Here is a 17,007-nt window from a genome sequence, read left to right on the forward strand (position 1 = left end):
TCCTGTCTTAATTATTGGTACATTCATATCCACATACATCATTCTTCCAATACCCTGGCCTCTCATTTCCTTGAACTCTGCTCCTATACTCTTGTCCTCCATGCTACCTCAGTTACTCATTCCCATAGTGATATCTTATACTGACCTTGTAACTACCCATAACTGCAATCCCTCCATAATCTCAATTTCAAGCACTCCACAATGACCACCACTCCTTATCTTTTCCAGTTCACTTCTTCCCATATCTCAGTTCCAATAATTCTTTAACTCCGCTGGGATCTATAATCTGTTGATCCTACCACCTTCCTCTTGTCCTCACTTTCCTCCTTACCAATCAAATTCCACAATCAACCACAATCATCAGTATCTTCCATTCTCAACTCCTCTGCTGTCATGTACACTTGGCAAATCCCAAACCTGGTAAAATCTAACTCTTCACCTACTCTCTATCTGCATCCAAAGAGAAAAACACAGTCACAATATATAGTTTCACCTTAAATACATACCCAAGAACAACAAATGGGCTCTTCATGCTACCTGACAGTCACACATGTCCCAAGTTCATTTACTCTCTCACTCTTCTGCCAACAATTTCAACTTTCTTCTCTTTTCCAAAACTTCTAACACTTTTTCTTCCACATTTATTCTGAACTGAAGACCTTTGACTAACATTTCACTCAAAATACAGAGAAGCATTCAGAAAAACTTTCAACAAGTTTCCACTACCAAATCTATACCAGCATCTGTACTCACACAAATTGCTTGCCCTCCTGTTACTTGTACATATTCCCCTAACTCTCTCTTTGCCAAGGATCTCTCTCTAGCAATTCTTTGCTTCCTCTTGAATCATCAATTGTTTCTTTTCTGCTGGAACACAACATCTTTATCATCTTAAAAACTTCCTGATCATACTTTCTCCTCTCATCTCCTATAATCCCATTCCAACCAAGCTTTCATCCATATCACTCCACCAAAACTGTGCATCAAGGTCATTAATAACTTCTACATTGCTAAGTTCAGTGACCAATTCTCAAATCCTCTCCTTACTAGACCTATAAGCAGCATCTGACACAGCTGTTTATTCCTTCCATTTTGAAACACTTTCTCTACTCCACTTCCAGGACTCCACAATCCTGGTTCTTCTTGCTGCTCCTTCTCAGTCTTCAATGGCTCCTCCTTTTCTCTCAGACCTCTTAAAGTTGGAGTGCTCAGGGCTCAGTCCCAGGATATCTTCTCTAAGTTCCCTCATTCACTTGGTAATGTTATTTATTCTTGTGGCTCTAAATATTATCCATATGCTGATGATTCCCAAACTTGTGTCTCTAGAATGGACCTCTCCCCTAACTTCAGGTTCCATCTGTCTATCCAACACATCCACTGGGTTTCTAACAGACATTTCAAATTCAGCATGTCCAAAACTGAACTCTTGATATCGCCTACATAACTTCCTCCCTTCAGTCTTTCCCACCTCAGTTACTCATACCAAAAATTTTGGAATTATCTTGACTCTTCTCTCACATGCCACATTTAACTTGTCATCAAACCTTGTTTTGCCCCATCTTCAAAATATATCCTGAATCTGACCACTCCTGAACATCTCTCTTGCTACCCCTCTGCTCCAAGCCATTATCAGCACTTGCCTGAATTACTGAAAATCTTCTAACTGGTTTTCCTGCTTCTACCCTTGCTCCCTAGACTATTCTCAACCCAGCAGCCACAGTGATTACCTTAATATGTAAGTTAGATCATGTCACTCTTCAAAAGCTTCCAACAGCTTCCCATCTTACTTGGAGGAAAGGCTGAACTTCTCACTATGACCAAAAAAGACCTACTGATTTGTGCAGCATTCTTCCTTTGTCCCCATTACCTGATCTCTGATCTCATTTTCTATCTCTTAGCCTCCAGCCACATGGGCTTCTTGGTTATTCCTTGAACACAACAAGAACCTCCAGTCCTAGGCCTTAGCATCAGTCAATCCCTCTACCTGGCACATTCTTCTTTCAGATTCTACACGGCTCAGTGCCTCATCTCCTTCAAATCTCTCCTCCAATATCATTCAGGGAGGTCTTCTCTGGCCACTCTATTTAAAAGTGCAGGTTTCCTGCTCTACTCTCACTCCCACCTCCCTAGCACTCCCTTTTCCCAAGGTTCCTGTGCCCCTGAAGTGACTGTGCCTCTTCCCTTTCTCTTTTTCTCTATAGCACCTTTCATCTTGTAATGTTCTGTATTTATTCTGCTTATTGTCTGCCCATTCCATTCCTTTCTAATGTAAACTCCACAGGGCAAATTTTTGTCTGCTTTGTCCACTGCTGTATCCCCAGTAACTGGAACAGTGAGTAGAACACAGTAGGTATTCAGTAAATTTTGTTGAATGACTAGCCTCAACTATATCACTTTAAAGACTGAATTCTTTATCTCTCTCCCCCAAATTAGGTCTCCTTTCTAATATATCCCATTTCTGTGGCACTGTTGATCTAATCATTCAGACCAGTAACCATGGAGTCACCTTTGACTCTTGTCCTTCTCCTTCATGATCTTCTTCAGGTGACTAGCAAGTATTGGTCATTTCTTTCTTCCAAATATCTTTTTCTCACCATTTACTTGACAATAAGCCTAAATGCAGAGTTTCCATTACCACACTACTAGATTATAGCCTGCCTATCTCAAATCTAGCTCCTATTTAACCCACTGTACATTTATGCAAACCCAACTAACCTAAAATAATTCAACAGCCATTCACTCAATATTAAGTGTGGCTTTCTATGTGCTCACCACTATGGGGAAAAAAAATTGGAAGTGTAAAGATGAATAAGACAAGATTCTTGCCATCAAGGATTGGGGTAGATGCCATATCGCTTTCATCTGGCTTTTCATATCCCAAGTTCCCTTGTCTTTCAATAAATTACATAATATCCAACCATACTTTGACCAATTAGCTAATAGCATTTCACCCTACTTTTCAAAATGTACCTGTAATATCAGCCACAAGATCTCTTTATCCTTTTCACCTCACCCTATACCCTATTTATTCCTGGCTTTAGGCTTTTGATAATACCAATACCACAATCTAAAGTGCCTTTTTACCCTCCCATCCCTGCAGCTATTTTAATATAACTAATTCTCTAAGTGAGAGGTGTCTAACAAATACCTAGGCTGAGTGGGAACTACGATGAACTGAAGAGCACTTTTCTATCTAAAGGAAGCAGCCACCACTCAGAACCAGCCTACACTGCCAAATGGGAATCTGAGTCTACTGGTTAGATCCTCCAATATTTCAAGAGAACGAAGAATGCCAGATTTTATATTAAATTTTCCAATTTTTAGACACTGGCAACTCAGTCTAGTTTTTGAAAACCACTGTGTGGGTTAAGCAAATTATCAGCAGACTGCACGTAGTTTACACAGCTAAGCCCTACCACCTCAGTTAGTCTCCAACTACTACAGCTCCTACTAGTCTCAACCTTCTGACTCAAACTGGCCTCTTTTTGGGTCATTAACAGTTGAGCATTTTGTTTCTCTAATTTGAGTAAGCAGTTTCTCACTCAAAACTGCTAAGAAGTGCAGTGCATTCCCTTTACATATCTTAAGTCTCTCATTTCTGTCCCCTTCTTTCCATTCTGTTTAGCCATCATACAAGTTCAGGGCCTTGTAAGACTCTCCCTGGACTACTATAATTGGCCCTTCACTTGTCTCCCTGTTATGATAATCTGTCCTTCACAGAGCTGCCTGAAGCCCTTTCCTACAATACAAATTAAACCATATCTAGTCCACTTTTCAAAAATTCTTTAATACTCCTTAAATCCAAATCAAGTAAGTTCAGACTCTCTGAGTATACATTTCAACTCTTCATGACTGTAACCCCCCTAAGCTTTATGTTCTACACTTCCTCCTCAGGCACACATTTCTCCCCAAATGCAAATTATGCTATCTCAGTTATTTTGCACACCATTTCCTCTGAGCTTAGAGCATACTTCCCTACTTCGACTATAAATATACCCTTCATCTTTCAGTTCTAATTAAAATGTCACCTCATTTATGAGGCATTCCCTGCTCTCCTCAAAAAACAAACAGCAGCTCTTTCCAATGTTTTCTTCTTTTTATAACCCTACATGGCACACATTTTATTCTACTTGTCTTATATAGTTATTTACCTGACTGATATCCCCACTTCCAGGAAACAGGGCCTAGGTTTTACTCATTTTTTTCTCTCACAGTCACAGAACAAATAAAGCCAAGAATGGAGCTCTACACACACACTGGAATTTCACAGCTACAGTTAATCCTTGTTAAACAGAAACCTACTGATTGGAGCTCTAATTTAACTAGAATTATTTTGCCACATTCCACTTACACCAGAAATAATATACAGAAAGTCTTCTAAAAATATTTACTTAATTAAAGGGGGGGTGGGAGAGCAATGATCTGGCATGAGGTCAATATACGTTCAGCTCAATTCTGAATAGTCTTTTGCAGTTTAACACCAGAGAAGAACAATGAACGGAGGCAGCAAAACATTGTGAACTACCAAATAACTATTCAGTTATGTTCAGGTTACTTAATAGGAAAAAGCTGTCTGGCTCAAATTATTTCCCCAAGTATCTACTGAATTAGATGAATTTTAATAGATCAAACAGTGTCTTCATGTCATAAACATTTTTATGTAGAACGTTGCCCTTTTACCTAATTTTAGTTCCACCAATATTCTTCATAATATAAAAACACTGTCCAATGCATTTAATATTGGACGACTTCACAATTTATATGGGGTCAGGTTCCCAAGGCCAGAAAGAATCAGGGAAGAGTAATATTTTAAGATATGTGTTACCTAGTGATAATACTGTATACATCCTTTAGTGCATCACTACTCTGATTCTCACATGCAGAAATACATGTGAAAAATTTTTAAATGTTTTATATTTCGATTAATTTGTGAGACAATGTTAAGTATAAAGAGTTTAGAATTTATACATTACTTATGACACTGAATCATTAATATTTCTTTCATTTCTCTTCTCATAAACTTAGGAAATTAGGCTGGTAATCATCTTTACTTCATATGCATTAGCACAGATTAAAGAAAAATACAGAAGAGATTTTGATAGAATCAAGACAATACTCTGACCACACGTGTTAAACTTGATGATGAGACAGAGTTCAGTTGTGTTTAAAGAGCACACTATGTAGACGACAGTAATTCAACCTATGAGAAAGGGGAAAATCAGAACTATAGATAGGTCTTGTAGTCACTCAGGCGCTTACCCCAGTAGAAGGAAAGAAAAGCACCACGAAGAGAGAATATGTGAATAATTCATAGAAAACTCAACATATAGCTGCAGAATTGTGAGATTAAAAACTTATTAAAACAAAAAAGGAAGAAAAGTACTACTGTTTTCGGTTTTTGTCTTCTGTGAAGAGCAAAGAAAGGAATGAGGAAGATCTTTATAAATAAAGGGAGAGGAGCTCCTTGAAATAAAATCAATAGACTTAGGTTACATCACTATTTTTTCCAACTTTACTGAGGTATAACTGATGGTTAAAAATTGTATATATTTAAGGTGTACAACTTGATAATTTGATATATGTATACAGTGAAATATTCACCACAATCAAGCTAATTAACATATATCCGTCCCCTCACATAGTTACCATGCATCAGTATTCTGGAACCCCCAAAGAAAGAGGAATAAACCAAACAACCTGCCTTAAGACAGTAGATAATTTAAGATCATCATCAGCTGAGACATATTAGTTACTCTGAAAAGAAGAATCCTAGAATAACATATCCTGTGACTGCTGACAGAATTTTGTAATGACTCTATCCAAAGTCTAAGACTAGTAACTGTTTTTTATAGGCATGAAAGGGAAATCTCCAGATGTTCTAAGTTGGTTAAAATCTCCAGATGTTCTAAGTTGGTTAAAAAGACAATGAAGGGGCCGACCCCATGGCTGAGTGGTTAAGTTCGCCTGCTACGCTTTGGCAGCCCAGGGTTTTATTAGTTCAGATCCTGGGCATGGACATGGCACTGTTCATCAGGCCATGCTGAGGTGGTGTCCCACACAGCACAACTAGAGGCACTCACAACTAGAATATATAACTATGTACTGGGGGGCTTTGGGGCGAAGGAGAAGAAGAAAAATAGATTGGCAAGAGATGTTAAGGTGCCAATCTTTAAAAAAACAAAAAAAGACAATGAAGTCTTCAGAAATGTAGTAACTATAACAAATCCATCAAAGACATCAATGGAAGATGAAATATGTGAAAGAGAATAGAGGCCAGGGGAAGAGAGAAATCAACTATTACAAGTAGCTTTTTTATCTAGGAACTTGAAAAGGGGCACTGTATTTGTTAATATGACTGAAGTAAGAAGTTAGTTGCAATATTTTAACAGGGTAGGGCAAGGAAAAAATATACATTCTGTGATTAAGAGAACACACAGGTATATAACTATATACCATATATAGAGAAATAATTTTTATAGGTAGCTTGTGGAATTACTCTGATCATCATCACTTGTTTATCAAGTGATTAATAAGCTGGGTACTCAAGCAACCTCTCCACTTTGATTAAACCTGGAAGAAACAGCAAAGCCATCAAGGGCTCAGAGTTGAAGAGAAAAGTGCCACATCATCCAAACTGGGTCCTATTCACACACCTGCAAAGAAAGACTTTAAGATGCTGCAAAGATAAAGGAAAAAAGGAGCTACAGTAAGTTACGGAAGAAGAGAGTAGAAATTTCTGCTGATGTTAATCTAAAAATGGAAAAATAAGGAACAAGAAAACTAGTGGTATCGAAAAGTTTTTAAAGCAGTAAAGGCACTATGGGTTCTTGACAAAGAAAAATAATTTAAAAAGAAAATTATCATTAAGCTCAAGTGTGATCTCTTAAAAGAGAAAGCTAAATGCATGTAAGAATCTGTGAATCAACTACACCCTTTCACTGAGGGAAAATGGAATCTGAGTACGAAAAGTAAAATACATTGTTTTAAAGTCTGAATATTGATTTTTAAACATCTCAGGAGCTGCACTTCCAGTAGGGTAGCTATTAAAATTAAAAAGTAAATCAAATTAAAAATTCACTTTATTAGCCATACTAGTCACATTTTAAGTGCTCAATAACCACATATGGCTAATGGCTGTCTACATATTGTTCAGCACTGATTTCAGAACATATCCATCATCACAGAAAGCTTTTCAAGACAGCACTGATGTAGAGAAAAGAGTTCTAAAAGGCTTTTTAAACTGAAAAATTATGATTCCATTTCTGTGAAAGGACTAGGCTGAAAGCAAGGGAACAATAACTTCTCACTATCATTCCAAACCCCTTATAATATTTTGACAGGAATTATTTTCAAACCACTCTAAAGAAAACCACATTTACACTTGAAAACAGGTCAGGTCAAAGTCATTTGGCTTACCTTCACAGAAATTTTTGATTTATGTTCTACAAAAGAAAAAAAAAATTACTAAACTATCAACTGAAAACATACTAAGACAGTTATAAAAGAAAATTTTAATTAGTATTGTTATAAGAAGATAATAAGTAGAAATATTAACCACAAAATAACTAAGCCTAGGTCCTATCTGGGGGTTCTAACTTTTACAGTGTGGTTCAAGTATTTCTATTTCATTTTTTTTTATTTTCCAAGGTAAAACTATAAACAGATCAGGAAAAGAGAAAATAACGTGAATGAGAAGACAAGCAAAGTATAATCTAAGTTTTAAAACTAATACTAAAAATAACTTTAGCAAGTGAAGTCTTACTATAAATTTAATTTTCTCAAATAATACATTCTTTACATGCACAGAACATAATTACATAAGTTTCACCTAGATTTACATTAGGCAATAAGGATATTTGCTACATGCAAATATAATGAAGACATACATTACACATGGAATATACTGGAACATTAAATTTTATAAATAAATACTGACAGTGGTAAGCAGTGATGTAATCTGATTTTACTTTGCTAAAAGTAAATTTGAGGAATTTAGGGGAAACAACTTCTTTCAAAGTATCATTTAAATATCACTTTATTACAAGCAAAAAGTCTGTTAAACCAGTACAAATTTTATGTAGGAATTTAAAAGTTAACATTTTACATTTCTAGTAACACAGCATACCATATGGGGACAATATTAGCTTGGTTTTTCCATCCAATAATTCAGTTTCAAGCTTTAAACCATCTCTGCAAAATAAAAGAAAGTTGTCATTTTTGAGAAACAGCAACATTTTATGTAGCCAGAAGTGTTCATTTGAACCTTGAAAGTTAGTTTGTTCTTTTGAGTTTATACAAGAATCTTGTAAATACTGAACCATTCTTTTAATTAAAGACATTTTTCAATCCAAGATAAGATTGAAAACTACAGAAACTTTCCAATAGTACAAAGAATTTATCTCTTACCTGAAACTTCATTTTGTTACTGATAAACAAAATTGTTATCACACTATCATTTAACTCTTATAACTCTACACTGGAAAAAATGCTGTTACCAAAACTCTTCCTAAGTTAAAACAGCAAAACATATCTACCACTTGTTAGTTTCATAATGATCTAACACAGTCTGTGGTGAGACAGAGCATTATTTGAAAACGAGCTATAGCACTGACACCAGGGTTATTAACTGCTTGAGCACAGAGTTCCACTCTATTTTGAATCTTTCAACTAATACATATTCACATTTAATGACACTTTTGTTATGATTACAACAATAAATTATGTTTATTATAAGTTTTGGCTGCTATACTTTATTTGTGCATGTCAAATCCAAGAGCACAAAGGTACAAGGGTAGACGTTGCCAACGAAATTTGTACATCTGTTAAGGTCCAAATAAAAACCCCACTGAAAACAGAAACAGGAGTCCATAGCCAATTCACTGTTTTACTAAGAAGGGGAAAAAAAGATGCTTGTCAACAAACATCAACGGGAACAAAAGTGACATCCAAGAGAAACTAAATCCAGCGGGTCAGTCAAGCAAGAGAGAGTTAGGAACGGTGTGATCAGGAACACGAAACGCGCGGTGTTGCTAAGGCAGCGGAAATCAAACCACCTCAACTTCTTTATTAAAAGCCTGAAAGAATGGGTTTTACGGGGTTCCCTATTACAGGGTTACTAACAGCTCCTGTTTCCGTTGGCTGAAACTCAAAGGCCTTGAATGAAACCGTACAGCCTATCTGTTCAGCACTACAGCGCCGTAAACTCCTTCAGGGGCTGACTGTCTTAGTTATTTTTATATCCCTAGATTCTAGAACGTAAAATTCATTTGCTAAACGCGCCGTAGTCTGAGTTTGGTGACTTTTTCATCTTAAAATGTTAAACTTCCCAGTGATGAAAACCATGCAAGTCTTTTTTATTTATTCAACCGCCACTTACTGAAGGCCTAGTAGGGGTACTACATCGACTCCTCGAGAAGCCTCGGTTACCCGCACGGCGGGCGATCACTATCCGGGGGCTCCGACATCTGGAGACGCCAAAGACCGGGTCACGAAGAACCAGGGGTCTGGGCCAGGATTTCCCTCTGAAAGGCCGCTAAGCTTCCTCGCTCCGTGTGCCCTCACCGTTTACCTCCTCTCCTCCCTGCCTCTCCTCCCTTCCCACCCCGAGGTAAACGAGGGGGCGGAAAGGTTGTCTCTGACAGTTTACACGCGAGTTACGAAGTGGAAAAGCGACCCAGCAAAGGCCGACCCGGCCCCCTCGCCCTTTCAGGGAGCTGGGCACCGCCGCTTGGACGAGGGCAGGTCCGGAAGGTTCCCTGCGAAGGACTCCAAGGGCCAACCTAGCCTCAATCCCTCTCCTCTGACGACTACCGTTTTCGCCTCAGCTTACCCCAAGTTCATGGTCCGATATCTGGCTCACCCCACAAAACGCTCAGGCCCACTGTGTACGTCGGTTGCCGCCGCCGCTCAACAAGCACCACGCCGATTGGATAGAGTGATGCCGGCGAGCTGGAAGAGCGGCCCAATCAGGATTGGGAATGCTGGCGGGTGCGCTCAGCGGGGGCGGGGCTGCAAAGGCCACAGCTTCTTTCTGCACGTCCGGGACCAGTGTTCCTACGCTTGGGTAGTACAGGCTTTGGGTCCTGGGGGTTGTGGCCTCTGGAGTTCACAGGGAGCCCTCAGAGAAATGCCTGAGCTCGGGTGGAGGTGACAAAAATACGGAGAAACAAAAAGCATAAACGTTTTTAGGAAATTAACATTTTCTATATATTTGGAAGAGAGACTTTAGTATAAAATAAGTTGGGGAGGGGGGCGCGGAGCGGAGGGTTCTGGGGAGAGATTCTTCGGGCAGGTACTGGGTATGTGTGGTTTCTTGCAGTGACCTCGGCATGAAGCCTAGCATGTTGTAGCTCTTTTTAAATAGCAGCAACGTTCACAAGTGCTCAAGAACTTTAGCTCTTATGTGCCAGACTTGTATCTAAGTGCCTTATGTGTGTTATTTAAACTGTACAACATTATCCTTGAGGCACAGAGAGGTTAAGCAATTTGCCCAGGGTCACCATCAAGCAGTTTAATCTCAGAGCCCGTGTTCCAAACTAGTGTTATATGAGACTAACTCCTATTCATTTTTCAAATCTCGATTTGTAGTCACTTCCTCGACGAAGCTCCTCTGGAATCCACTGGTAGGTGAATTAGGAAGCCATTCTCTGACTCCCCGGTCTCTACCCTTTCTACCAGGGTATTAATGCATTTGAGATCCTACGGTCGGAATGAGCTTCAGAGGGGCAGACTGTTGTGTCTTAAACACCTCTATAGCCAGAGCACGTGGTACTAGCAGAGTAGACGGTAGATATTTGTTAAATGAATGAACAGCAAAAGTGAAAAATGCCAGTGATAACTTTATTAAATTTGACTGAATGGTATTTCATGAAGAGGATGCCCCTAGATTATACAGCAGTTACTGAAATTTCACATTTTTTTCATCTATCTGCTCTTACACAACTTTTATAAACTATTGTAATAAATGAGACACGTTGAATTCTCATGGGACATTCAGTGAAAGCTCAAAGAGATCTTTTAACATTCATTTATGTACCTGGCCTGTGGAGAATATACTTAAACGTTTGTTAATTTACCTGAGTGACTAAATGAACAGGTAGCAACGTACATTTGATCCTGTGTTGTTCTTTGTTTGTATTTTAAGGAATACTCATCTATACATAGAAAAAAAGGCTAAAAGGATTTAAACCAACATGTTTAGACCAATAGGACTATTTCTGGGAGGTAGAGTGGTGTGACTTTTAAAATTTTATCTTGTTTCTAACTTTTATCATGAAAATGTTTTAAATTTAAAAATGACAGAATAGTACAACAAACACCTATGTATCCTCTGCCTAGATTTGACAATCGTTAATGTTTTGTTACATTTGCTTTCCTCTCTTCCTCTCTCTCACTCTACACATGGCACACCCATCCGCCTACACCCACCCACACAACCCACCTTTTTTTGCATCACTATTTGCAAATAAGTTATAGACACTCCACCCTTAAACATTAAAGCATGTGTCTCCTAAAAATAAGACATTCTCCTATCTAACCATAGCACTATTATTACACCTAGGAAAATTAGCAACTTAGTGATAATATCCAATTTTCCATCCCTGTTTAATTTTCCCCACTTCTCCTAAGAATATCTTCTATAGCTTTTTATTTAGAAAGTGAGAGCCAAGCAAAGATTACACATTGCATTTCGTTGTTAAGTATCCTTTCTCTCTTTCTGTCCAGAAAAACAACATAGTATATTTATTAATGAATGCTTATCAAACCTTTACACACACACATATATATATTTTTTTGTAAGGAAGATTGGCCCTGAGCTAACATCTGTTGCCAGTCTTCCTCTTTTTGCTGGAGGAAGATTGTCGCTGAGCTAACATCTGTGCCAATCTTCCTCTATTTTGTACGAGGGATGTCTCCACAGCATGGCTTGATGAGCAGTGTGTAGGTTTGCACCCAGGATCCAAACCTGCAAACCCTGGGCTGCCAAAGCGGAGCACGTGAACTTGACCACTACACCACGAGGCTTGTGCCTACATCTTTTGTTTTTTATTGTGGAGATATCTACAACCAAATTTGCTATTTTAACTATTTTCAAGTGTACAATTCAGAGACGCAATGTTGTGCAACCATCACCACTACCTATTTCCCAAACTTTTTCATCACCCCAAACAGAAAGTCTGTACTCATTAAGCGGTAACTTCCCATTCTTCTCTCCCCCCAGATCCCTGGTAACCTCTAATCTCATTTCTGTCTCTATGAATTTGCCTATTCTAGGTAATTCATATAAGTGGAATCATACAATATTGTCCTTTTGTGTCTGGCTTCTTTCACTTAGCATAATTTTTTCAAGGTTCATCCACATTGTAGCATGTATCAAATCTTCATTCCTTTTTATGGCCAAATAATATTCCATTGTATGTATGTACTATAATTTGTTTATCCATTCTTCTGTTGACAGACACTTGGGTTGTTTCCACATTTTGACTATTGTGAATAATGCAGCTGTGAACATTGGCCTACAAGTATCTGTTTGAATCCTGTGTGTTATCAGGATTCTCCAGAGAAATGGAACCAATAATGTGTGTATATATCTATAGGTACATAGAAAGAGACAGAGACAGAGAGAGAGAGGCAGAGACAGAGATTATAAGGAATTGGCTCACTCACTTATGGAGGTTGAGAAGTCCCATGATCTGCAAGCTGGAGACATGAGAAAGTTGAAGGTACAGTTCCAGTCTGAGTCCGAAGGCCTAGGACCACAGGAGAACACTGATGTCCCAGCTCAAGGAGTCAGGCAGAGAGATCCAATTCTCCATTCCTTTGCCTTTTTGTTGTGTTCAGGCCCTCAATAGATTGGATGATGCCCACTCACATTGGAGAGGGCCATTTGCTTTACTCAGTCTACCAATTCAAATGCAAATCTCATCCAAAAGTGTCTTCACAGACACACCCAGAAATGGTGTATAACCAAATATGTAGGCACCTGTGACCCTGTCAAGTTGACACATAAAATTAACCATCATGTTGTGCTTTCAATTCTTTGGGATATGTAGCTAGGCATGGAATTGCTGTTCATGTGGTATTTCTGTCTTTTGCTTTTTGAAACACTGCCAAAATTTTTACAGCAGTTGCCTCATTTTACATTTTCACCAGCAATGTACAAGGGTTCTAATTTCTCCACGTCCTCACCAATACTTGTTATTTTCCACTTTTATTTGTTTGTTGGTTTTTTTTTTTTTTTAAGATTGGCACCTGGGCTAACAACTGTTGCCAATCTTTTTTTTTTTTCTGCTTTATCTCCCCAACCCCCACCCTGTACACAGTTGTATATATCTGAGTTGCACGTCCTTCTAGTTGTGGGATGTGGGACGCCACCTCAATGTGGCCTGACGAGCGGTGCCATGTCCACGCCCAGGATCCGAATCCTGGGCCGCTGCAGCGGATCGCGCGAACTTAATCACTCGGCCACGAAGCTGGCCCCTGTTTGTTGGTTTTTAATTACAGCCACCCTAATAGGTTCCTTGGTTCTCATAGCTTCTGCTTTTGTTTGTTTGTTTCTTGAGGAGGGACTAGAGCAGCCAACTCCATCATTTTGCTCGTGTCATCTCCCTTTACTCTATTCTAATATAGAACAGTTACCCAACTTGTTCTAACTTTTTAAAAAGTCAGGCCCACTTGTGGAATGGCTCACAATCTGGATTTGTCTGATTATTTCCTCATGGTGTTGTTTCACTTGTTCCTCTATCCTCTATCTTTCCTGTAATAGTTAAGTTAGACATTTGTAGTAAGCATACTTTAAGGCAATATTGTGTGGTTCACAATGCATCAGCTCAGTTTGTCCTACTGTTAAGGTGGCCGAATTTGAAGACCTTAGCTGGCAGCTGCCCCATCTCTCTATTGCAAATGTCCATTTTCCCCTTTGCAATTAGCAAGTAATCTAGGGGCTGATAGTTTGGCATTGTGCTGATATCCTGTTCCCCAGCAGCCTTTCACCCTTTAACCTCATAGTGAGGGGTGATTTTTATGTTGTGTTTATAGTTTTATACCTTCTGCATACCACTCTTCTCTGCCTACCTGTTCACCAGGTTCAAGAAACTGGTGCAAAACAATTCTACTTTTTTAAGTGTATTGTGAGATGGGAATTGAAGGTCCAGTTCCCAGGTGTAGCATCCCTTAACAGCCCGTGTTTCTTTATGGTCTGCCTGTAGGCCATTCCCCCAGAATAAGAGAGTTTAGTAAAATGCTGTGAATCTTGATTGTTCAAGGGTATGTAAGGATCGGAGGTACTACAAACATACCATTCATTTATAGGCACTGTAGTTTCCTCAGATTTCCCTGTGGGTACCAAGAGGGTCACCTTGACAGTAAGCTTGCCCCAAGCGGCTCCTGTGGGATCTTGGCCCATGCAAACACCTCTAGGCCCCACTAGTGATGCACTGAAGCCCTTGAGGTGCCCAAGCAGCAAGCCACCTGTAGGAAAGGAAAAATGCATGCCCTTTCTGTTCTAGTCTGTTTCACGGCATAATATAGTTTTCCAGAGCTTTGGAGCCAGACTGCCTGGGTTCAGATCCTAGCTTTGTTGTTTACTAACTGTGTGATCTTAGGAAGTTATTCACTTTCCCTGCTTCAATTTCTTCTTTGATACAGTGAGGATGAATATTAGCATTCCACCTCATAGGCTTGTTGTGAGGATTAAATTAATCTAATACATGCAAAGTACTTAGAACAGTGCTGGCAAATAAGTGCCATGTAAGCGTTAGCAATAATCAATATTTTAACTGAAGAAGTGTTGTTTGAGCCCAATAATTTACAGAGTTTCAGATCACTTGATTTTTTTTCCCATGTGAAAAATTAGGGTAAAATTACATACAGCTTCCTTTCACAGATGAGGAAACTGAGGCACAGAGATGTAATGTAACTCACCCATGATCTTAACTACTGTATTATGCTTCTTTCTTATAGAACTAGTTTCCCTCAATTCTACATAAACAATTGGGAGGTGTTTCCTTAACGATGACAGTAAATTTTTTTTTTTTTATTAATGTTATGATAGATTACAACCTTGTGAGATTTCAGTTGTACATTTTTGTTAGTCATGTTGTGGGTACACCACTTCCCCCTCTGTGCCCTCCCCCCACCCCCCCCTTTTCCCTGGTAACCACTGATCAGATCTCCTTATCAATATGCTAATTTCCACCTATGAGTGGAGTCATATAGAGTTCGTCTTTCTCTGACTGGCTTATTTCGCTTAACATAATACCCTCGAGGTCCATCCATGTTGTTGTGAATGGGCCGATTTTGTCTTTTTTTATGGCTGAGTAGTATTCCATTGTGTATATATACCACATCTTCTTTATCCAATCATCAGTTTCTGGGCATGTAGGCTGGTTCCACGTCTTGGCTATTGTAAATAATGCTGCGATGAACATAGGGGTGCAACGGACTCTTGAGATTTCTGATATCAGGTTCTTAGGATAGATACCCAGTAATGGGATGGCTGGGTCATAGGGTATTTCTATTTTTAACTTTTTGAGAAATCTCCATACTGCTTTCCATAGTGGCTGTATCAGTTTGCATTCCCACCAACAGTGTATGAGGGTTCCTTTTTCTCCACAACCTCTCCAACATTTGTCGCTCTTGGTTTTGGATGTTTTTGCCAATCTAACAGGTGTAAGGTGATATCTTAGTGTAGTTTTGATTTGCATTTCCCTGATGATTAGCGATGATGAACATCTTTTCATGTGTCTATTGGCCATATTCATATCTTCTTTTGAGAAATGTCTGTTCATGTCCTCTGCCCATTTTTTGATCGGGTTGTTTGTTTTTTTGTTGTTAAGCAGTGTGAGTTCTTTGTATATTATGGAGATTAACCCTTTGTTGGATAAGTGGCTTGTAAATATTTTTTCCCAATTAGTGAGCTGTTTTTTTTGTTTCAATCCTGTTTTCCCTTGCCTTGAAGAAGCTCTTTAGTCTGATGAAGTCGCATTTGTTTATTCTTTCCATTGTTTCCCTCAACTGAGGAGTTACAGTGTCCGAAAAGATTCTTTTGAAACTGATGTCAAAGAGTGTACTGCCTATATTCTCTTCCAAAAGACTTATTGTCTCAGGCCTAATCTTTAGGTCTTTGATCCATTTTGAGTTTATTTGGGTGTGTGGTGAAAAAGAATGGTCAATTTTCAATCTTTTGCATGTGGCTGTCCAGTTTTCCCAGCACCATTTGTTGAAGAGACTTTCTTTTCTCCATTGTAGGCCCTCTGCTCCTTTGTCGAAGATTAGCTGTCCATAGATGTGTGGTTTTATCTCTGGGCTTTCAATTCTGTTCCATTGATCTGTGGACCTGTTTTTGTACCAGTACCATGCTGTTTTGATCACTGTAGCTTTGTAGTATGTTTTGAAATCGGGGATTGTGATTCCGCCGGCTTTGTTTTTCTTGCTCAGGATTGCTTTAGCAATTCGCAGTCTTTTGTTGCCCCATGTGAATTTTAGGATTGTTTGTTCAATTTCTGTGAAGAATGTTCTTGGGATTCTGATTGGGATAGCATTGAATCTGTATATTGCTTTAGGTAATATGGACATTTTAACTATGTTTATTCTTCCAATCCATGTGCAAGGAATGTCTTTCCATCTCTTTATGTCATCGTCAATTTCTTTCAAGAAAGTCTTGTAGTTTTCATTGTATAGATCCTTCACTTCCTTGGTTAAGTTTATCCCAAGGTATTTTATTCTTTTCGTTGCGATTGTGAATGGGATTGAGTTCTTGAGTTCTTTTTCTGTTAGTTCATTGTTAGTGTATAGAAATGCTACTGATTTATGCACGTTAATTTTATACCCTGCTACTTTGCTGTAGTTGTTGATTATTTCTAATAGTTTTTCTGTGGATTTTTTGGGGTTTTCTATATATAAGATCATGTCGTCTGCAAACAACGAGAGTTTTACTTCTTCATTACCTATTTGAATTCCTTTTATTTCTTTTTCCTGCCGAATTGCTCTGGCCAGCACCTCCAGTAC

At 38.8% G+C, this 17,007-nt stretch overlaps 1 protein-coding gene across 24 annotated transcripts in view; it reads right to left on the bottom strand.

The window, feature by feature from the left end:
- Positions 1-9,980, bottom strand: part of CCDC66 (coiled-coil domain containing 66) — a 48,526-nt gene extending 38,546 nt beyond the window's left edge. For 4 of the 24 annotated variants that reach the window (XR_011526899.1, XM_070574897.1, XM_070574893.1 and 1 more), the window contains exons 1-2: positions 9,830-9,920; positions 8,126-8,190 (exon numbers count right to left, since the gene is read on the bottom strand). Coding sequence is in view for 6 of the 24 variants with exons in the window: in XM_070574897.1 (XP_070430998.1) it covers positions 8,126-8,128 (3 nt within the window). In the remaining 18 variants the exon portion in view is untranslated. Of the gene's footprint in view, positions 1-7,416; positions 7,443-8,125; positions 8,191-9,376 lie in introns of all 24 variants that reach the window. The other 20 variants (XM_070574913.1, XM_070574910.1, XM_070574902.1 and 17 more) reach the window with 11 other exon arrangements.
- Between the last annotated feature and the right edge of the window lie 7,027 nt (positions 9,981-17,007).

Source organism: Equus przewalskii, chromosome 15 (genome assembly GCF_037783145.1).
Source record: "Equus przewalskii isolate Varuska chromosome 15, EquPr2, whole genome shotgun sequence".
NCBI classification, from domain to species: Eukaryota; Metazoa; Chordata; class Mammalia; order Perissodactyla; family Equidae; genus Equus; species Equus przewalskii.